Source organism: Erinaceus europaeus, chromosome 8 (genome assembly GCF_950295315.1).
Source record: "Erinaceus europaeus chromosome 8, mEriEur2.1, whole genome shotgun sequence".
In the NCBI taxonomy this organism is placed as follows: Eukaryota; Metazoa; Chordata; class Mammalia; order Eulipotyphla; family Erinaceidae; genus Erinaceus; species Erinaceus europaeus.
The window spans coordinates 86,137,140-86,161,207 of record NC_080169.1 but is presented as its reverse complement, the minus strand read 5'-3'; the positions used below and the strand labels follow the sequence as shown (position 1 = coordinate 86,161,207).

General features: G+C 36.9%; 1 protein-coding gene across 1 annotated transcript in view; it reads right to left on the bottom strand.

The window, feature by feature from the left end:
- The window catches only part of CAPZA2 (capping actin protein of muscle Z-line subunit alpha 2), a 54,864-nt gene that overhangs the window by 15,107 nt on the left and 15,689 nt on the right, over nt 1–24,068 (bottom strand). Inside the window, exons 2-4 of the mRNA XM_007525438.3 lie at nt 12,595–12,658; nt 6,928–6,979; nt 3,262–3,325 (exon numbers count right to left, since the gene is read on the bottom strand). Coding sequence (XP_007525500.1) covers nt 3,262–3,325; nt 6,928–6,979; nt 12,595–12,658 — 180 coding nt within the window. The remainder of the gene's footprint in view (nt 1–3,261; nt 3,326–6,927; nt 6,980–12,594; nt 12,659–24,068) is intronic.

Genomic DNA, 24,068 nt, shown 5'->3' with positions numbered 1-24,068 from the left:
AAAATATGTCTACTAGTTATCTACAAAATAGAGGACCTCCCAACTCTTCATCTGCACTATTCTAGCCTTTAGGCCCATGATTGGTCAACAATTTGTTTGGCTTTGTATGTTAACTCTTTTCAGCTACCTAGATCCTAGTATGATGCTGACCAGACTTCCCTGGACAGACAACCCTACCAATATGTCCTAGAGCTCTGCTTCCCTAGAGCCCTTCTCCAATGGATAAAGAGAGAAGCAGGCTGGGAGTATGGATTGACTTGTCAACGCCCATGTTCAGTGGGGAAGCAATTACAGAAGCCAGACCTTCCACCTTCTGCATCTCACAATGACCTTGGGTCCATACTCCCAGAGGGTTAAAGAACAGTAAAGCTATCAGGGGAGGAGATGGGATACAGAGTTCTGGTGGTGGGAATTGTGTGGAGTTGTACCCCTCTTATTCTACAGTTAAGTCAATGTTTTCTTTTTATAAATAAAAATTTTAAAGAAAGCTACTCACTGACATCTGTTTTCAATTGATTTTTGTATTTTAAAAAATGTAATTTATCCACTTATGTACACTGAAATTACACATGTGTACATTTTACATTTTGTGTTTTAGTTTAAAATTTCTTTTTTATTGTTACTGGAAATTTTCACAATCTTTTTTAAAAAATTAATTAGTTTATTATTGGATAGGGACAGAGAGAAATTGAGAAAGGAAAGGGAAATAAAGAGAAATAGACACCTGCAGCACTGCTTCACCAATTGTGAAGCTTTCCCCCTATAGATGGGGAACAGGGGTTTGAACTGAGGTCCTTGTGCAAGGTAATGTGTGCACATAGCCAGGTGTGCTACCACCTGGCCCCTTTCCCAATCTTTTGACTCCTTACTTATGTTAAGACTTAGTAGTACCTCTAGTATAAATCATGCAAAACAGGATAAATCCTTGTAAATTTTAGTCAACTACCCTAATAATGCGGTATAGACAAATCTAATATAAATACACACATATGCAGGGCTATTTATTTATTTGTCATTCTTAAATGCCCTTTTCAGTATAAATCCCTTCTGTAATCTCTGAAAGTCTGTTTTATTATGTCATTGTCATTAACTGCTGATAGACTTAAATATATTGTTTTGGATAAATTGTTTAGTTTTACCACTATTCAAAGTAAAATCCCACCTACTATTTCTAATTTAGAGTACTCTCCTATTACAACAGATAAAACTAGTGAATTTTGTATACTTACCTTAAATCGAATCATTTCAGGAAATTCTTTTTAAGTCTAGTAGTTTTAGGTTGGGAGGTTAATTTTACTAGAGTTTCTCAGAGTTTATACGTATATAAATCATATCAGCAAAGGGTTTTCTTTTCATTTCCAAAGGTTTAAGAATTATTTTTTCTTGTTTTATTTGAAACACCTTCATTTAAGATAAGTAATGGTGGTGAATGGACCCTGGATAATTTTCTACTTTAACTAAGTTTAGGGCTTACTGATTTATGACATTTCTAGTTTTAGTTAAAAAAAAAAAAAAAGTTCTGCACTTATTTAACTTGTGGTCTTTTAATAAGGATTAGTTACTGCTTTTTCAAATTTCTCTCTGTAACTGATACATCATAAGGCTTTTTTCTTTCACTTATGGTTAACTGATAAGAACAACATATTGCTACTTATGAAAGTGATCTTGTATCCCTTTAACAAATTCTATTTAGTCTTCATATACTATTTATATATTTATGTTACATTTTAAGTCTTAAAACCTACAGTTTTAACACTTAATAAAGCAAAAAAAGTTAAAAAAAAAAAAGTGAATTTAAGAAATTAAACACACACACTAATACCACTTCACTACTGCAAGAATGTCATGCATCAGAAATGGTAGTGGCAACAAATGCTGGAGGGGTTGTGGGGACAAAGGAACCTCCCTGCACTGCTGGTGGGAATGTCAATTGGTCCAACCCCTGTGGAGAGCATTCTGGAGAACTGTCACAAGGCTATAAATGGACCTACCCTATAACCCTGAAATTCCTTTCCTAGGGATATATCCCAATGAAGCAAACCATCCAAAAAAAAGTGTGTTTACCTATGTTCATAGCAGCACAATTTGTAATAGCCAAAACCTGGAAGCAACCCAGGTGTCCAACAACAGATGAGTGGCTGAGTAAGTAATGGTATATATATATATATATATATATATATATATATATACATACACACACACACAATGGAATACTACTCAGCTACTAAAATGACAATTAATCTTTTCATCATAATTTGGATGGAGCTTGAACAAATCATATTGAGATTAGCCAGAAAGAGAAAGAAGAATATGGGATGATCTCACTCATAGACAGAAGTTGACAAATAAGAAAAGAAGGGAAAACACAAAGCAGAACTTGGACTGGATTTGGTGAATTGCACCAAAGGAAAAGACTCTGGGGTGGAGGTGGGGGGGAGGGTTCAGGTCCTGGAAGACAGAGGAGGACCTAGTGGAGTTTGAATTATGTGAAAATTGAGAAATGTTACACATGTACCAACTGTCAACTGTAAACTTCAAACAACTGCAAGTATGTACCTATGTACATGTACAATTGTATGTCTATCTTCCTCATTTCTGTCTAGTCTTACTAAACTAATTCTTTCCTTTCTAACTACAAAACTATAAATTATATAATAATGTTCACAGGAAGTTTTGATAATTCACAACTAAGAAGTAATTATAACTTATGCTTTCCCTCTTATTATGTACCTTCCACTTTCTATAAATTGTGCTTATACATCATCATGACAGAATATAATAGAATCATTGTTCAGTTATTAGTTATTCTACATTAAAAGAAGTGGCTGTGATTTTTCTTGGCTTGGTAATTCTAACTTGCACTTAGGGAAAAAATATTTAATATACTAAATGCTAAGTTACTCACATGAAGAACTGTCGAATTCCAGAGCAACCAAATTATGATATAAATCTTACTAATATATACTCTGGATTTTGGATTAATATGTGATTGATTTTTTTTCCTATAAAAAACAAGAAAGTAGGTTTAAAGAAATTATTTTTTAAATCTGTAAAGAAATATATTAGAATATTTCTAAAGGAGATTTTTGATAATAGCAGTTTACTGGTCTCAACAGAAGAAAAATTTTCAATTCTAAGAGGTTATAAATAATATGAAATTAAAAAAAAATCTTTAAACTTACCACCTCAAAATTCTTACAGGGTATATTAACCATTACAAAGGAAACAAATATCCACATCCTGTATTTACATGAAACATACCTGATCTTCATAGCCTTCAATTTTTACAGGGGTAAACTGGTCCAAGTTATATTGTGCAAATGCACTAAAAAAGAAAAAGAAAGGGGAAAGGGTAAGTCAGTTACTTAAAATTATGCTCAAAGCCACTTCTTTATCAGAGAAATGCAAATAAAGACAACAATGAGATACCACTTTACATCTATGAGAATGTTATATAATAGAAAGGACAGAAATAAGTGTTAAAAAAGGATGGGGGGGGGGATTCTTTTACACTGATGGTGGCAATATAAATTGCTTCAACCCCTGTGGAAAATAACCTGGAGGTCCCCAGGAAACTAGAAATACACAAACCCTATGATCCAGCAATTTCTTTTCTGAGGAATTGTCCAAAAGAAACAAAAACATCTAGCCAAAGAGACCTTTGGGGTAGGGGGGAGATAGCATAATGGTTACACAAAGAGACTCTCATGCTTAAAGCTCCAAGGTCTCAGGTTCAATCCCCCACACCACCATAAGCCAGAGCTGGGTAGTAGTACTATGAGATATAAAAGAGATCTATGTATATCTATGTTCATAGCAGCACAATATATGATACAGCGCAACCTTGGAAGGAGTACAACTGCCCAATGGTGTATGAGTTGATAAGACAGCTAAGACTGACCCATACACACATAACCTCTCAGTGGTTAAAAATGATAGTTATCGGGAGTCGGGCGGTAGGCGCAGCGGGTTAAGCACACATGGCGCAAAGCGCAAGGACCAGCCTAAGGATCCCGGTCTGAGCCCCTGGCTCCCCACCTGCAGGGGAGTCTCTTCACAGGCAGTGAAGCAGGTCTGCAGGTGTCTATCTTTCTCTCCTCTCTGTCCTATCCAACAACAGCAACAACAATAATAATAACAATGATGGAACAACAAAAGGGGGAAAATATGGTCTCTAGGTGCAGGGATTCGTGGTGCAGGCACCGAGCCCCGACAATAACCCTGGGGGCAAAAAAATAATAGTTATCTCCTTTGAATATTAGATAACCTCACTTACAGGTAGAACTTAAAAAACAAGGACAGAAAGGGAAAACACAACATGAAAATTGGACTGGGTGTGGTGTGTTGTGCCAAAGCAAAGGACAGGTGGAGAGTGTGTTGAGGTCATGGTGTATTATGGTAGAAAAAAAACAAACAAAGTTGGGGGTGAGAGCTACTATGCAGACACCTATTACAGAGAGAGGAGAAATTCTACCCATGTGAACAACTATACTATAAACTATTAAAAATGATTTGAAAAAAGTAAAAAGAAAAAAAACAAAAGGTAAAAATTTCACTGTCATTAATACTTATACAGTAAGTTCAATAAAATTATAATGATATTACAGATTTTATATTAATTATAAATACTTTCATAATATAGTTGTTTTAAAAATTATAAATAATATCCAGCTTTCAATAACAAGAAAATTAAATCAGTAAATATAATGGTCTTTTTATTCAAGTATATATTTAGTTAAAAAATGTCAAGAAACAGAACAAGAATTGTGAATGATGCAAAGAATAATAAGAAATTCTATGACTCAGGGTTTACAGTTATAGGAGAGATATGAGACAAAGTCATAGTACTCTAATAAGACAATTACTGGTGAAGTTTTATGGAAGTGAAAAAAAAATCTATTTTCTAAAGAGACAAGTATAAGAAGAGAATTAGGAGTTGTGACAAGTGGCCTTGAAAATTTCAGTTAGTGTTTGTAAGAAACTGAGGAATGAGAAAAGAGCATTTCAATAAGAGGGAAATCACCTGTAAAGGACAAATATATTTGATAAAGTCTTCAAACATTACACTAATGAAATTAAAGAAAGCTTCTCCTATTGAATAGCTAGGGATTCACACATTGAGTAGTATAGTAGGATAAAAAGTAGCTGACTGGATAGATATTAAACATTTTGTTTGGAACTTTAAAAAATCTATTTAATTCCATCATAATGAAGTTGGTCAGTGTAAAATATGGTCTCCCAATCCTTAATCTGGGAAGTGGGATTAGGGAAGAAAATCAACTATTTCTCTGAAATTCTAAGATAGTTATGGCAAATCATGATTATGGTCACAGGTCCAGAGATGATCTCAAAATCGATTAGGGACAAACAGGTTAACGAAATGTAAAAACTGCACAAAAACCAGCTGGGGACCTATTGGGGGAGTCCCGAGATTCCCAAACAGACATGACGGGCCTAGACCTCGAACAAATCCCTCTCTCCATTATTACCGGTCATCTCTATCAGGAACAAGAGAGAGAGACCCCTTTGTGGGTCCCCATAGGACCTTGGCCTCAACTTGAATCAACAACGGTAGAGAATGTTCAATCCTTCGAAGGGAGGTTGGACAACATATTCTATGCTCCACATGAGGAAGATGGGTCCTGATATTGGGGCAGCTTGGAACATTCCTACTCATGACCACAGAGTGAGCTCAGATCGAAGGATGCAGAGGTCACATAGGCTCCTAAACTGAATATGGGCCTTAGATCAGATCAAATTGATGGGGTTTACAGTCAACAATATGTATACATCTTTCCTATATTTGGGAGCTACTCTCTTCCCTGATCCTTTTTCCAGGCATGACATCATCTCCCCAGACAATAATTTCGATCCACCTATATATCGGATTTCAGGCTCAGGGAAAAAGAAAAAAAACAACAAAAAATACCCTAGTATAGCCACAGGCCCTTTGAAATATAACTAAAATATGCCTACTAGCTATCTACAAAACGGAGACCCACCCAACTCTTCATCTGCACTATTCCAGCCTTTAGGTTCACAGTTAGCCAACAATTTGTTTGGCTTTATGTTAACTCTTTTTCAGCCACCAGGTTCCAGATGCTAGTATGATGCCAACCAGACTTCCCTGGACAGACAACCCAACCTGTATGTCCTGAAGCTCCGATTCCCCAGAACCCCACCCCACTAGGGAAAGAGAGAGGCAGGCTTGGAGTATGGATCGACCAGTCAACACCCATGTTCAGCCAGGGAGCAATTACAGAAGCCAGACCTTCCACCTTCTGCATCCCACAATGACCTTGGGACCATGATCCCAGAGGGTTAAAGAATAGGAACACTATCAGTGGAGGGGATGGGATACAGAGTTCTGGTGGTGGTAACTGTGGAGTTGTACCCCTCTTATCCTATGGTTTTGTCAGTGTTTCCTTTTTATAAGTAAAATAAAAATAAAAATAAAAGCAGTCATAATTTCAAAAGTCAAAATTCCTAAGACAATTTATCTAACTTTGCAAATGTCAACATAGTACTAATTATATAAACACAACTATAACTTTATATAATTAGTTATATAAACACAAAATAAATAGAGGCTCTCATGGCATAACTATCACTTTGATGGTCTGGGAGGTATAGTGCAGTGGATAAAGTGTTAGATTCAGGAGCATTATGTCCTGAGTTGAACCCCTGGTACTGAATGTGCTGAATTGTCATTTGGCTTTCTCTCACCCACTCCCATCACTTGCAAAATTAGTAATAATAATGATGATGATGATGATATATGTTCCGTTACTTTAAAAAATATTTCTCTCTTAGCCTACAAAATATATACTTGAACTTCATGTGCAAGTATCTGTTTTAATGCCTAAAAACTATCTTTAAAACATTTTTCTCCATGTTACTTCAGTCACATTAATATATAGTACTTACTGGGCTGCTCCTTCCCTGAGAAGATTATCGTTATTAAGAAGTAACCGAACATCTGTAAAACAAATACGTTTTCCATATTATTATTTTCCTGTATTTGAAATATCTGTGTAATAAATGCACATAAGATCAAAGTAACACTATCAAAGCTATTGCAAGCACACAAAACAGTACTTAATAATAGTTATTTTTATTAGTGTTTTGGATAGGAAACAGGAGAGGAAGCAAAACAGACACACATGATTTTTTTTGTAGTATTTTAATAGTCAATGCATACAGATTTAGTGTATCCATAAAAAACTAAAGCAGAGGTGGTCAGACAGTAGTGCAGCAGGTTAAGTGCAGGTGGCACAAAGCACAAGGACAGGAGTAAGGATCCCGGTTTGAGCTCCTGGCTCCCCGCCTGCAGGGGGATTGCTTCTCTAATGGTGAAGCAGATCTGCAGGTGTCTTTCTCTCACCCCACATCTTGATTTCTCTCTATACTAACAATGACATCATGGCAACAAAAATAATAAGGGCAACAACAAGGCAACAAAATGGGAAAAGGTGGCCTCCAGGAGCAGTGGATTCGTGGTGCAGGTACCAACTCCCAGCAATAACCCTGGAGGCAAAATAATGATAATAATAATAATGAAGTAAAGATAAGAAGATAGTATGACAAGAACTGTGGAAGACTTACCACTATAGTCTTAGTGTGGAAATACTTTCATGAATTTCAGATAAATTTGAAAAAGTGATTCGAAAAGGAATAGCTTGTGAAAAGAGTAGATACAGGGATTTCTGTCCAACCTCATGTTCAAAAAATAGGTGAATGTACTTAGGATAACATGAGAAATTATATTTTACTTGATGTAGTGATCTCACTTTAGTTAGTGAAGCTTAAGCTTGGATTCAACTATTATATTGACATTAATCATCAGAATATGATTTTAAAACAATATGTTTTACTGGACAATTCAAGCACTTTGTGAAATATAAAGAAAAATAGGACATAATCTCACCAGTAAGCAAACAAAATTCAACTCTCATCTTGGGTGTACTTTTCTTATTTTTCCTGTGCACTAGGTTATTTCACATGGCAGTCGTCATAAACTAGATACAACAATGTAGTCCAATTTTTTTCATTATATAAGAATATCACAAACAACCCAAGTATCTAGACCAAAAGAAACTAGTTCAAGTAAGAAAGACTGTTCTTCCTTTGAAGGATTAACAGTTTACTTGACAGTAAAAATAAGTAGTTTGTACATGTGTAACATTTACCCATTTTCCACATAACAATCTAACCTCCCCTAGGCCCTCCTCTGCCATCCTGCTTCAGGACCCGAACACTCCCCCAACCCCAGAATCTTTTACTTTGGTGCAATACAAGACAGACTGTTCTTACCACTATTGTGAGTAAACAAGATACTATACTTGTGTCAAAACTGTCTTGTAAATCATCATTTCCTCCAATAAAGTGGTTTGGAAGAAAAAATAATATAGATTATAGGCAGCTACTTAAAATAATATATATGATAAATTTCAATGTGAAAATTTGTTCACAATAAACAAATTATATTCATGTTATTAGGTTCTATGTGTGTGTCTAAACTGAGTAATGTTGGAAGTGTTTTATTTAATCAGAAGAAACTAGAGGGTAGAATTTCATGTGATTTTTAGGCTCTTGTTCGCACTTTGAGAATTTCAAAGTAATTATGAACAACATAAAAAAATTAAACTACTGTGGTCCGGGAGGTGGTGCAGTGACTAAGGCATTGGAACTCTCAAGCATGAGGTCCTGAGTTCAATCCACGGCAGCACACGTACCAGAGTGATATCTGGTTCTTTCTCTCTCTCGCTCCTATCTTTCTCATTAATAAATAAATAAAATCTTTAAAAAAAAATTAAACTACTATAAAGGGAAAAAAAAAGCCACGGTTTATTCACATGCCTCTTTTCAGTAACAGGCCTAGGGTAAGAAGTTGAGAAATAAGAATAGAGAGGCAATACACAAAGTAGAATATGGACTAGGTTTGGTGTACTACATCAAAACAAAGAATTCTGGGGGGGAGGGAAAGGGGTGTTTCCAGATTCTGGTGCATGATGGTAGAGGAGGACCTAAGCTGGGCTGAGAGTGTTCTGCAGATAATTGACAACTTTTACAAATGAACCAAAAACTAGATTTACTGTGAACTATTAATCCCCCAATCAAAAAGAGGATCTTCCATGAAAAGAAAGTGAAAACAATCAAATTTATAAAATTTCCACCTCAGATACTACCTTTTTTTAACTCAAGTCACGTAGTTAAACATTATGTCAACTCTAAATTAAATAAATATCTGCCTAAAAGTTATTTTAAAAAATACAGTTATAATTAGTTATTCCTATCTCATAAAGCAAACTGGGATTACTTGATAAATATGACTGTTTCTTTTTTAATACTTTTAACATAATACAATAACTAGAGGTATTATATGATTGTATCTCTTTTTCAGATCTGCATGGGCAAAGAATTTAAAAGCAAGCAGAACTCATAGTATCTAGCTCCACTCTGTTTGGAAAAAACATCCACACTTTTATCAAGAGAGTAGAATTTAACTAAAATACCATACAAAAAGAACAGTAAGTAGACCTAAGTCAGGCTACATATCACAATCACAGGGTGATGAATGGCCGGCTTAAAATAGAAAAAGTGTAAGTTTAATAGCCTCAGTCCAGATCAAATCAGTTTCTTTTTTTTTTTTAATATTTATTTATTTATTCCCTTTTGTTGCCCCTTTTTTTTATTGTTGTTATTATTGTTGTTACTGATGTCATCATTGTTGGACAGTACAGAGAGAAATGGAGAGAGGAGGGGAGACAAATGGGGAGAGTAAGATAGACACCCGCAGATCTGCTTCACCGCCTGTAAAGCGACTCCCCTGCAGGTAGGGAGCTGGAGGCTCAAACTGGGATCCTTATGCTGGTCCTTGCGCTTTGCACCACATGCGCTTAACCCACTGAGCTACAGCCCGACTCCCTCAAATCAGTTTCTGTGAAAGAAGACCAGAAATCCATACTTCAAAGATTCTACTGTAGGCAGGCTAGGAAACAACACACTGAACTCATACTTTGTTATGAGTTAATTTTGTTTTTGTTGTTGTTAATGTTTTGTAACATTAAGGTTATACCACCTATGGCTGACTTTGTTGTACAGAAAAGCAGAGACAGTGGTCCCAGGAGGTGGTGCAGTGGATAAAGCATTGGGCTCTCAAGTATGAGGTCCTGAGTTCAATCTCCAGCAGCACATGCACCAGAGTGATATCTGGTTATCTCTCTCTCTCTCTGCCTATCATTATTCATGAATCAATAAATAACATTTTGAGAGACAGAAAAAAAAATGGGAAGGAAGGAAAAACAAAGAAAAGGAGAGACAAAGAGAGGAGAGACCTCACAACACTAAAACTTTTTCCCCCCAGTGTAGTTGGGGCCTGGTGACTCAAATCTGAACTGGGGCACAGCAAAGCAGATGCTTTCCCATGTGAGCTCTCTCCTTGGCCCTGAACTGACAAGATTTTGTAACTTTACAATGCTAAAGTTTTGTGGCTTGTCTTAGTATTATTCTAGAGCCAATGTTATCAACAACAACAAAAAAGCAATGAAAACAATCAAATTTACTTAACATCTTCTCTCCAAAACACTTAATTCTTTTTAAAATCCAAATACCCATTTATTATTATTTGCTATTATCCTACAGCCATTTCTATTCTACAGCTCACTCTCCAAACCAAGACTACTGAGTGGCCAACCCTAAAAGTTCAAATTTACTGTCTGTACCTCACCAAAAAATTGTATCGAAATTCAACATCAATATCAAATGAGACTTACAAAATTAACTTCAAAGTCTCATACACAATTTTAAGACTTTTTCTAGTTAAAAAAAATCTGTAGGTGGGGCTGGGTGGTAGTGCACCTGGTTGAGTTCACGTTCACGAAGACTTGGATTCAAGCCCCCTGTGCCCACCTGCGGGGGAAACTTAAGAGCTGTAAAGTAGTGCTGCAGGTTTCTCTCTCCCTCTCCCCTACCTCGCTCCAGCTCTATCTTCATCTTCACTCTCAAATAAATAAATAAATAAATTTGCAGGTTATTAATTCAAAGTAAGAACAGTAAGTTGAAAAACTTTTCTTTGAATATCATTTATTCTTAAATCTCCCAGCCATCAAATATAAATGTACTTTTTGGTTATAAAGGATGAATATTAAAACTTGCGTAAACAATACGGGAAGCAGAAACACCTCTACACTGCAGGCTTGATGATCTTCCTCTAGGGGTAGCTCTATGGTTACATTTAAAGTAAGTAAAATCACATGTTATTATAGATGACAGCTGACTTAAGAGATTTTTCTCAAGAGTAATTTTAACCTTACACAATTTCTGCCTCATTTTTTTTTTCAATATATATTTTATTTTGGTTACCAGAGCACTGCTTCACTCTGGCTTATGGTGGTGCAGGGGACTGAAGCTGGACTTAGGGGCCTCTGGCATGACAGTCTCTTTTGCATAACCATTATGCTATCTATCCCCGCTCCTGCCCTGCTATTTAAATTCTCAAATTTCATCTTTTCTGCAGTAAGATTCCATTATATGATACACTATGAATGAAAATTAGTGGCAAGCTTCTTTAAAAAACATACTTGAAAATTTTTTTCCTCTGCAGTAGACTGCATAAAAAATGAAATCTAAGAGCCCCATGTAAATTAGTTTTATTGTTTATATTTGTTTTGGGTAGCATTGGAGTCTCCTGCAAACTTGATCTCACTAGCCCAGGGCCAGTTCCTTTTATTTCGAGTAAGGAGGAGGGAGAGAAAAGGAGAAAAGACACCACTGTGGTGAGGCGTGGCCATCAGGTCTGCAATGCTATCTGCTAGTCCCTATGAATTGTTTCAAGACATGGTAAAGATGAAATATATATGAAGTAGAAATAATTTAAATTACTTGTGGTAGCTTATAATTTTTTGTTTGCTCATGTGATGGCAGGGTTTGAATCTAGGGCCTCACACATTTTAAGTCATTTGCTCTACCACTGAGCTACATCTCAGACCCTATAACTTATTCTTAACAACTGCTTAAGAAAAAAAAAATTATGAATAGAACATGGGCTCTTTTCCTGGCAATTATGTCAAATACATCAATCTTATTGCTAAAGGTGAGCTACTGTTACTATATAACTAGCTATATAGTAAACTGTTGTTATATGAGTTTAAATTCCTTGTCTTAACTAGCAATTATGAAAAGGAGAAGGAGTTGCTGGAGGAGGAGGAGTTGCTGGAGGAGGAGAAGTTGGAAAAGGAGCAGAAGGAGGAGCAGCAGCAGCCTGGAGAATGAACCCAGGGACTCATGTATGCACAATAACACTGAGCAATGTCCTGGGCCCACTTTGCATTCTTTATTTTTTAGAGAGGAAGAGGGAACAAAGATACAGAAATAGAGACAGACAGACATGGCAGAGCCTCTCCAACACCCTTGTAATTCCCTTGGTGCTCCCAGGTGCTGAAGTGTTCTATTATCCAAGCATGGAAAAACAATGTTTCTCCCTTTTTTTGGTGCTGTATTAATCTACTAAACTATTACTAAGTCACTAATAAACATTTTTGAAAAGGAATGGTTACTGTTATCAAGCTTTAGTGTTATGAATTAAACACTCACCATTAAACACTTCATTAAATTCTCCAGGAGGTGCATGAATGATAAATTTTGCTGCTATACGCACCTAAAATAGAAATAGATATAAATGTTCTATCTAGCACAGGCTTCTACTAAAATAACAAAATATGCAAAATTATACCATTTCAAAGTTCTACTAAAATGGATTAAGACTGCAAAAAACAATGACACTTCTTTACTCAAAATCTTTGTTTATTATTGCTTTTATCACATAACATAAATCACAATGTACAGGTTATATATAACTTTTTAAAATTACCACCAGAGTTATCAATGGGGCTTGGTGTCAGCACTCTGAATCTACCAGTCCTGGTGGCCATTTTTTCCTCTGCTCCATTTTTATTAGATAGAACAGACAGAAACCGAGAGGGGGAGGGGAGACAGAGAGGAGAGAAAAAGGTAAGACACCTGCAGACCTACCTGACCACTCCTGAAGCATCCCCTCATCCCCATCAGGTGGGAAAAGGGGGCTTGAACCTGATCCTTGTGCATAGTAATGTGTGTGTGTGTGTGTATAACATTTATAATGAGGTGTCTGCACGCCACTTCCACCATCAACTGGGATGCCTATCATGACAAGTTAAACTGTAGTCTTGAAGGGGGCCAGGTGGTGGCACACCTGCTTGACTACACATGTTACAGAGCGCAAGGAGCCGGGTTGGAGCCCCCAGTCCCCAGCTGCAGGGGGAGAGCCTCGCAAGTAGAGAAGCAGTGCTGCAGGTGTCTCTCTGTCTTTCGCCCTATTTCCCTCTTCCTCTTGGCTTCTGGCTGTCTCTATACAAAAAATAAACAAAGGTAATAATAAAAGATTTTTAAAAAACTGTACTCTTGGCAACAACTATTTTATAAATCGTTATTTCCTCCAATAAAGTTGATTTGAATATTAAAATAAAATTTATAAATTACTGCATTTAAGGTGTTGATGCTGCTTCCAGATACAACATTTTCTCCTAAGAAAAAAATTTTCTTTTTATTTTTAAAGAAAAATTTTCTTTTAAAATGGGAAAAATAATACCATCAAGAAATTTTAAATAGGTGAAGCAATAGTATGCATTTCAATATAGTGAAATGCCTGAGAAAATGAGTAGAACATAGGAACTGCATGCATGACATTTGATCCTGATATCATAAATATGCTACAGTGGTACCGTGGAATCTCTCTCATTAAATAAATAAATAAATAAATTTAAGCTACTTAAATTTATTTAAATAGGGAGTCCAGTGGTGGCGCAGAGGGTTAAGTGCATGTGGCGCAAAGCGCAAGGACTGGCATAAGGATCCCGGTTTGAGCCTCCAGCTTCCCACCTGCAGGGGAGTTGCTTCATAAGCGGTAAAGCAGGTCTGCAGGTGTCTGTCTCTCCCCCTCTCTGTCTCCACCTCCTTTCTCCATTTCTTTCTGTCCTATCCAACAACAATGACATTAATAACCACAACAGTTAAACAACAAGGGCAATAAAATAGAAAATAAGTAATTATAAAAATTTTTTTAAGTTAAAAATATTTAAATAAATAATTACAGTGAAGAAAAGATTCATCTATGTATTTGTATAGTCATAAATTAGAAAAAAAAAGTAGACTTGAGTCTTTGATATGTTGATTCTCTTAAAAGCTTAGTCCAGGGAGAACAGAATCAACCAGTGGCACAGCTAAATACAAATTATGTCAAAGAACATAAACTATGGTGATGCTGTGTATGAAACAGCAAGTCCTAACAATGGGATTTTCAAAGTTAACCCAATTGCCAAATACTCTGATTACAGCAATAACTATTGTTTTCTTAATCCTAAGACAGCAGGGACCTTCTGCTTCCTCTATAGAGTCTGTATTTCCCCCAGTCCTGGAACCTCTGGGGTGGGGCTCCCTTTCCTACATGCTTCTCTCAGTTCATACCAAACGATATTGCATCTGCTGATCCCAACCTAATCAACGCAACAAGTACCACCTCAGCCTGCTTCACTTCAGACTGCCCAGAGACGTCAGGTGTGGAATGATAACCCTTCAGCCTCCTTACTCAGGTGAGACCTTTCCTTTCATAGGATTCTCTAATTCCATTTCAGGTATTTCACTTCCTAACAAAGTCCCAAAACCTAGATATAGACCAGGTCCCAGGAGATAGGGCATATGCTCACATGTATCCATAAATTAGGGTAAAATATCTACCTGAAAGCAAAAGTGCACAATAGTCTGCAATGAGTCAGTATATGCAGCAAGCAAGTCAAAAGACACCATAAAGTTCATAATGAAATAATGTTTACTTAGACTTAGATACCCTCCTCATCTACTTCCTATTTTATTTCCCTCACTCACTCCAAAGGTAACCTTATCGAAGCAAGGACTGCAAAAGCTGAATAAGGGCAAGAGACTGGTATACTTTAACGATGACTCTTTAGTAACTATAAAAGGACACCACATCAGCTGGGGCCCTATTCGGGAAAGCCCTGAGATTCCCAAACAGACATGATGGGCCTCGACTTCGAATCCCTCTCCCCAATGTTACCAGTCACCTCTATCAGAAATAACAAAACAGACCCCTTTGTGGGCCCCCATAGGACCTTGCCCTCAACTTGGATCAACAACAGTAGAGAATGTTCCATCCTCTGAAGGGAGGCTGGACAACATACTCTATGTTATACCTGAGGAAGATGGGACCTGATATTGGGGCAACTTGGAACATTCCTACTTATGATCACAGAATGTGAGCTCAGATCTACAGGAATGCAGAGGTCACACAGGCTCCTAAACGGAATATGGGCCCCAAATCAGATCAAATCGGTGAGGTTTATGGTCAACAAGATTTGTAAACCTTTCCCATATTTGGGAGCTACTCTCTTCCCTGATCCAGTTTTCTGGTCCTTTTTCCAGCTATGACATCATCTCCCCAGACAATAACTTGGATCCACTTGCATATCAAATTTCAGGATCAGGGGGAAAAAAACAAACACACAAAACTAGTATAGCCACAGGCCCTTTGGAATATAACTAAAATATGTCTACTAGCTATCTACAAAACGGAGAGCCCCCCCCCCCCAACTCTTAATCTGTACTATTCCAGCCTTTAGGTCCATGATTAGTCAACAATTTGTTTGGTTCTATATGTTAACTCTCTTTTCAGCCACCAGGTTTCAGATGCTAGCATGATGCCAACCAGACTTTCCTGGACAGACAACCCCACTAGGGAAAGAGAGAGGCAGGCAGGGAGTATGGATGGACCTGTCAATGCCCATGTTCAGCGGGGAAGCAATTACAGAAGCCAGACCTTCCACTTTCTGCATCCTACAATGACTTTGGGTCCACACTCCCAGAGGGATAAAGAATAGAAAAGCTATCAGGGGAGGAGATGGGATATGAAGTTCTGGTGGTGGGAACTATGTGGAGTTGTACCCCTCTTATCCTATGGTTTTGTCAGTGTTTCCTTTATATAAATAAAATAAAATAAAAAACCAAAATAAAAATAAACCAATGATTAAAGGAAAAATTGAAGGAAAGAAAAGTAGAAAGGAAGATGGGAAGGAAGTTCAACAGTTTCAATACAAGATCTTCACTGGATCTCAGAAAATTTATGTCAGACAGTGTCAACAGGTGCACCCACAAGTATAATCTAAGAGAATAAAGGCTATCTTCTGATAGAGAGATTAATCACTGGAGGAATTTTGAGTACTAATAATGGTTTTCCAATCATTACATAGTAACTGCTAAGTTGAGAATTTTCAATATGCAACCCTTGAAGAAGCAGGAAACAGCAACAGTAATCGTGTCAGAAATGTATACTCATAGGCTGTACCTGTGAGTAACTTTCTCCCCAGAAGTAAGGTCTGAGGAACACTATTGGAAAAAGCTTTCCAAGCTGTTTTTTTCAATGCTTATTTGCTGATTTAAGGAGCCATTCTTGGCAAAAACCAAATTCTTTCTTTTCTTTTTGCAACCAAGGTTATCACTGGATCTCTGAGGAACAGGAAGACATATTCACTAGGAATAGAAAGAAGATTTCTCAATATGATAATATAACAAACTCAAACCTGCTAGCATCATACTCAATGGAGAAAAACTAAAAGCCTTTCTCCTGAAATCTAGAACAAAGACATCCACTTTAATCACAAGTACTCAACATGGTCCTAGAAGTTCTTGCTGATGCAATCAGGCAAGAAAGAAATATTAAAATAATTCAAGTTGGACTGGAAGAAGTTGAGCCACCACTATTTGCAGATAGCATGGGTAACATATCTGGAGAGCCCTAAGGACTCAAAAAAAAAAAACCAACCTAAAAATCATCAATAAATTCAGTAAAGTAGCAGGATATAAAATTAAGTTATATAAATCTGTGGCATTTTTATACACAAGTGATGAGAAAGAGGAATGAAAAATGAAGGGAGCAACTCTAGTTCCAACTGAGCCCCCCAAAGAAAATATTTTGGAATGAAGCTAACAAAGGAAGTGAAGGACCTTTACAAATGAAAACTATAGGATGTTGCTAAACTAAATAGAAGTTGACACAAAACCCTTGCTCATGAATTGGCAGAGTAAGTATCATTAAAAAGGCTATCTTTGCAAAAGCAATATACAGATTCAATGTAATCTTATCTAAACCCAAGACATTACTTTTTTCTTAATTTGGGAGATTAATGGTTACAGTTATACAGTTGTTGGTACATGTGTAAAATTTCTCAGTTTTCTGCAAAACACTCTCACCCCCTGCCTAGAAACTCCTCCATCATTGTGCATCTGGACCTGAAAGCCAGCCCCCCTCAGTCCCCCTCCCAGTCCTTCACTTTGGTGCAATACAAACCCGGTCAAAGTTCTGCTTTGTGTTTCCCCTTCATTTTTAATTTTCAACTTCTGTCTGAGTGAGATCATCGCATATTGAACAACATATCCAAAAACATATGTGGCATACAAAACTCCACAAATAGCTTAAGAACTCCTGAGAGAAAAAGAGAGGTAAAATAGGGATTCTCTGACTAGAATTTATACTACAATAGTAATTAAAACAGTGTGATATTAGAACCCAAAAAAAAGGGTACTCAGACCAATGTAATAGAAATGAGAGACAAGAAATAAACCCACAAATATATGGGCAGCTAATATGACAAAGAGGCAAAACATATCAAACGGGAAAAGAAGCCCCCTTCAACAAATGGTGCTGGTCAAACTGGAGAGCCACATGAAGAAAAAAGAAACTTCATTACCATTTAACACCATACACCAAAATTAACTCAAAATGATCCAAAGATCTAGATATTAAGCTTGAAACTATAAAACAGAGGAAAACAGGAGTGAAACACTTCAGGACCTTAACATCAAAGATGTATTTGGAGACTCAAACTCATGGGCAAGTGAAACTAAAGCATAAATAAATAAATAGGACTACATCAAACTGAAAAGATTCTACACACTGAAAAGAAATTCCACAAGGATAAAAAAAAAAAAAAAAAGCAACCCAACAATTGGGAAACTATGTCTGAATGTCACACATCTGACAAGACTGATATCAGATATTTATAAAGAAATCACATTGCTCAACAACAAAAAAAAAAACAAGTAATTCAATTTAAAAACTTGGCAAAAGATCTGAATAGGCAGCTTTCTAATAAGATATGTAGATAACTCATATACATATAAAAACTGCTCCCCTTAACTTGTTAGAGAAATGCATATTAAAACTATAGTGAGATCTCACACTTCTAAGAATGGCCTACATCAACAAAACAGAAAATGACAAGTATTGGTGAGGATGTGGGGAAAATGAACTGTATTACAATGTTGTGGGAATGCATACTATTGCAGCTCCTTTAAAATGGAGTATTGAGAGTCCTTAAATAAAAATGCAACTACCTTATGATCTTGCTATATCAACCCTAAGCAAATATCCAGCTATGTTCATAGCTGCTTTATTCACAATTACAAAGGAGAAGCAATCTGAATGTCCATCTACAGATGAATTGATAAAGAAGTTATAGTGACTTCCTTGAGGCGTGGTCATGGACTAACAGCAGACAAGTAGATACTTAGAAAACCTCATCAAACTACAGATGAGACATCCAAAGAGGCTCTCAGGGGGCTGGGTAGTGGCACACCTGGTTGAGCACACATGTTACACTGCACAAGGACCCAGGTGCAAGCACCCACTCCTCACCTGCAGGGGGAAAGCTTTGCAAGTGATAAAGCAGGCCTGCTGGTGTCTCTCTGTCTCTTCCTATCTTCTCCTTCCCTTTTGATTTCTGGCTGTCTCTATCAAGTAAGTAAAGATAATAAACAAAACAATAGCAAACAAACAAACAAAAAGCTAATGGCAGGTAACAGAGGCACTCAGCCACCAAGCTACAGATTCTGCTACAATCCTATTCTAAACTTTCCAGGCAGATGACCTTGCCAAGATACAGATGTAGAGCCCTACTTTACTAGAGAAAGATAGAGGAAACAGGCTAGAAGTATGGATCAACCTGCCAACGTCCATGTCCAGCACAGAAGCTGTACCTACTTCCATACTCTCAGAAGGAGGAGATATGAGAGGAACATGACCAGTGGGCCCAGTTCTGATGGAACCTGGAATATTTGTGACCAGGAATCTTTATTTTTATACCATTACGGATAGGCAAGAGAATATAGAAAACACCCGAGGAAGTCAGATGCTATTTCTCTTATCTGAGAAGGAAGAGGAAAAAGGAAGGATACTTGGAATTAGTAGTAAGTATAGGCATGGCTTAGAAAGGAAGTGAAGGCAGGACCACAGAAGTGAATAAAAATGTCAGATCCAGCAGAGAAGCAATTATAGAAGCCAGACCTTCCCCCTTCTCCACCCCAAAATGATCCTCAGCCCTCTTTATCTTTTAGGGATAAAGAACAGGAAAACTTCCAATGGAAGGGGATGGGATCTGGAACTCTGTTGGTAGGAATTGTTCCCCTCTTATCTTACAGTCTTGTCAGTCATTATTAAATTAAAAAAAAAAAAAATCAAAGCTTAAATGAAAAAAAAAGTGGAAATAGACAAAAGAAAAAAAAAGGAAAAATAAAAATAAAAAATATATAGTGCACCCCTAACTGTGACTGTGGGAGAACTGTTGCAGTTCCCACTAGAGGGGGATGGGGACACAGAACTCTGGCAGTGGGAATGGTGTGGAATTATACCTGTTATCTTATAAATTTGTAAATAACTATTAAATTACTAATAAAACAAATGAATAAAAATAAAAAGTTATGGGACACATATTCAATGGAATACTGCAAAAAGGGGGGGGGGTGTATTTTGCCCTTTGGAACAAAATGGATGGGTGGGTAGAACTAGAGGTGATTAATCTTGTGTTCAACTAGTATGTTAAATACCGGTAACTGAAATACATGAACTTATAAAAAAATGAGGAACCAAATGTCTCTAAGATTTTGTGAGAACTATGGTGACTACTGTTGAGGGTCACAGAACACTGATGGTGCATACAGAATGGAACAATACCCCTATAATCTTACAACATATAAATCACTATTAAATAATAAAATAGGAAAAAATGATTAAAGAAACAGCAACATTCACTGTAGTCCTAGACGGAAGCTTTGGTCAATGATAAAATGTGAACAGGGTCTACTGATGACATAACAGTATTATATCAAAGTCTAACTACTTGATTTTGTAATGATACTATGGTTAAATAAGAGAGTTTGAAAGAGCTGAGCAGTGCTCTGGTTATAGAAAAAAAATTGAAAGATAGTTATGCATTTTGAGATTGGAGAACCAAATTCCTCCTCTTCTCTGAAATTATGAAGGTGTTCTCCTACATTTTTAAACTTTAAAATTTGATCTTTAAGGGGCCAGGTGGAAGTGCACCTAGTTAAGTGCACGTTATAATATACGAGGAGGACCTAAGTTTGAGCCCCCAGTCCCCACCTGCAGGGGGGAAAGTTCATGAACGGTGGAGCAGGGCTAAAGGTGTTTCTGTCTCTTTCCCTCTCTCCCTCCCCTCTTGATTTCTGGCTACCTCTAATAAATAAATAAAGATAATGAATTTTTAAAAATTGCTATTTGCAGTTTATCTACATAGATAAATTTTTGTGTATAATGTGAGATGGAGACCCACTTTTATTTTATTCCTGTATGAATAAATAAAATACCTTGGTACTATTTGCCAAAATGTATTTTTCCCACAGTGATACAAAAGAAAGAAAGCCTTATATATTCAGAACTATTTTTTTAATTAATTAATTAATTAATTAATTTACTTTTTGTTGCCTCTTGTTTTTTTATTTTTGTTGTAATTATTGTTGTTGATGTTGTTGTTGTTGGATAGAACAGAGAGAAATAGAGAGAGGAGGGGAAGACAGAGGGGGAGACAGAAAGACAGACATCTACAGACCTGCTTCACCACCTGTGAAGCAACTCCCCTGTAAGTGGGAAGCCAGGGGCTTAAACCGGGATCCTTTCGTAGGTCCTTGTGCTTTGCACCACATGCGCTTAACCTGCTGCACTACCGCCTGACTCCCAAGAACTGTTTTAAAAGATGATTAGTTCTTTACTTTAGTCAGGTAAAAAAAGTTAAAAAAAAAAAAACTATACATTTCAATAAATTCCAAAAATCTCATACTATATATCTAATGAATTTAGTAGTCATTATTCAGGTAGTAACTGCAAGGTACCAAATGTTTAATAAAATCAATAGTAACAGGAAGAAAGTATTATAATAGGACTAGCAGTGCAAAGAATTACAAATGCAAATCATACAGTATTAAGACTTCTACATCTTGAATACCACTTAATTTTCATCAACTACATTCTGGTTTGTAGGGAACACTTAACTGACTGTTGAAGTACGATCTTTTAGACAATACAGTGAATAAAAATCATCATATTTTAGCCCTAAATCACTGAGCCTAACTATAAAATCTGAAAGGAGGGAATTTCAAAAAAATAAAAAAGTTTTTATTTATTTACTTCTGGGGACTTTGTGTCTGAGCAATTCTACTGATCCTGGTGCCACCCCCCCATTCCAGATAAAGGATGGAAGACAGAGAGGGAGAAAGGGGCAGAGAGAGAAGGAGCAACACTTCACTAGTTATGAAACATCTTTTTTGCAAGATGCTCCCATGTTGTAATGGGTCTCGAACCTGGGCATAATAAAATGTATGTTCTACCTGGTAAGCCTATCTTTCAACCTTCTAGATATAAAAAGCTGCTGAAAGGAGCACTGGTTAATACAAAACAAAATTCCAATAAATCAGTCATATTTCTCATTTTACAGGAAAACATTAGAATTTGCTATCATTAAAGTATATTAAAACCTACTGTTAGCATTCCCAAAAAGACTGATTTCCAACTAACCACTGGCAAATGGTGTGAAGTGCAAGCCTGAAGGCACTGGTGCCCTACCCGGGACGTTCCTTATGAGTACACATGTACCAGTGATAACATACATCCAGTATTGCTTCTAGAAATGTTTCTAGCTGCCTAGACTCAGACATTGGTGCCATAACCACCTGTACCCACTTGTGCACAAGGAGAATCTGAAACTGTCCAAAAAAACTCCATCCTTCTAGAAAATCAATTCATGCATGACTCCAGACTTGTTTTCCCAAGAATGTACTTTTTTTTTTTTGCTGTAAAACTTAGACCTGTTCATTGTTCAGGGGAGCAGTTCTCTCACAGCCTGAGTCTCTATGAGTCACAAATGACAATCTTCTTTACATAAAAACCTTATCTGGCAAGAAAGAGATGGAGAGAGCCAAGATTCTCAACGTCTAGCACTGATTTAGTTTATAAAGGAAAAGGAAATAGAGGGAAGATAATTTTATCTATACATACTGCCACCATATGAGTGCTTAGAAAGGTGCTTGGCAAACAGCAGGCTCTCAAATATTTGCTGAACAGATATTCAATCTCCCTTCCAGCCCAGGTTCTGTTGCCTCTGTCCTATATTTGGCACTAAGTAGATAGCTACAATGTGCTGAATAAATCTACAAGCAAGAATAAACCTTTATTTACTTAGCAGAGTCACAGAACATCGTATTTCAATGAAATGAAGATACTTCAGAGTTATCATTCAGGTAAGTCTATATGTTCACTATAAAGTTCCAAACTAACTACATTTAAATCCATAAAAGTTTAGTCTAAGATCAGTAAGTGGTATATTGTATGTTCTCTAGAGCCAGACTGAAGAGGTCGATTCTTCCCTCTGTTACTCATTAACTATATTACTCAAAGTGAATAAATAAAACTAGCTAGTATTATCAGCAATAAAAACAGCAGACAATAAGTATACTTAGATTTGCATATCTCTAGAATTTTTTTAAAAAATAGCTTTGGAACACAAACATTTTCACCTTGTTTATTTCTTTGTGCTTCACAAGGATGGCCAGGCTCAATTAAATTCTGTGTTATTCACAGAACATTCATTTCCCAGGTACTGGCATCCTTTCTCCGCACTACAATCCATCCTTTACTTTGCTCACCTCAAAAAAGTGACAGCAGAACAGTGAAAGAACTAGCTGCAAAGGGATGATACTCCATTACGCACAGGGTTTTTAGCTAATTCAAGACAAATGATCTGTGCTCTGTGCGCTTAACCCAGTGTTGCCACTGCCCGGCCCAAAATAAATGATCAATATTCACGTCTTTTTCATAATTTATATAAAACTCCACTTTTTTTAGGTTAACTAAGGAATATAGATGTATCATTATTTCTTTTTAAAAAATCACTCTTAATCCTCTGCAGCCTGTGTCATTACTAAATAAAATAAAATGCAACCTACAATTACCCTTTGAGATAGCTATTTTGCTATTATTAATTGATAGAAGAGAAAATAGAGATATAGAACAGGGACTTGGATGGCATTCAGATGAAGTGCAAGGTGTGTCACATAACTGCTTCCAATAAAACGTAACTTTTTCACAATTCTTCAGAAAAAAAGAGAAGGTAGATGGCTGCAACACAAAAGCTCTCAAATCTTTACATCTCTGATCACAATTTCTCTAGGGTGGGTGGTAGTGTACCTGGTTAAGCACATGTTAAATTTCTCTTAAGATCAAGATTTATTTTTCTCTTTTTCTTGCTACTAGGGTTACTGCTGAGGCTTGTTATTTGTACAGCTCCATCAATTCTGTAGGCAACTGTCCCCCCCCCCCCTTTTCTATCTTTTTGATAGAGTGTGAGAGACCAGTGAAGAAAGACAGTCAATGAAGGAGAGTCACTTCTGGTTCTACTCCATTGCTTATGATGCTTCCTGCCTCCAACTCCTGCAGGTGTCCCCTATGCCTACACTGAACTTCTCTGTTCCAGTCTCTTGGAAACAGAGTTGGCAGTCAGCTGAGGTAAAGAACAAACACCTCATCACAGACCCCTGCAAGCGTCAACCCGGCTTTGACCTAGCACGTTATGATTGGGCCCTCCTCAATCACTATCGAACAGGTCATGGCCGGTGCGCCGCTATGTTCCATCGCTGGGGAGCCAGAGACGACCCGAACTGTCCCTGTGGCTACA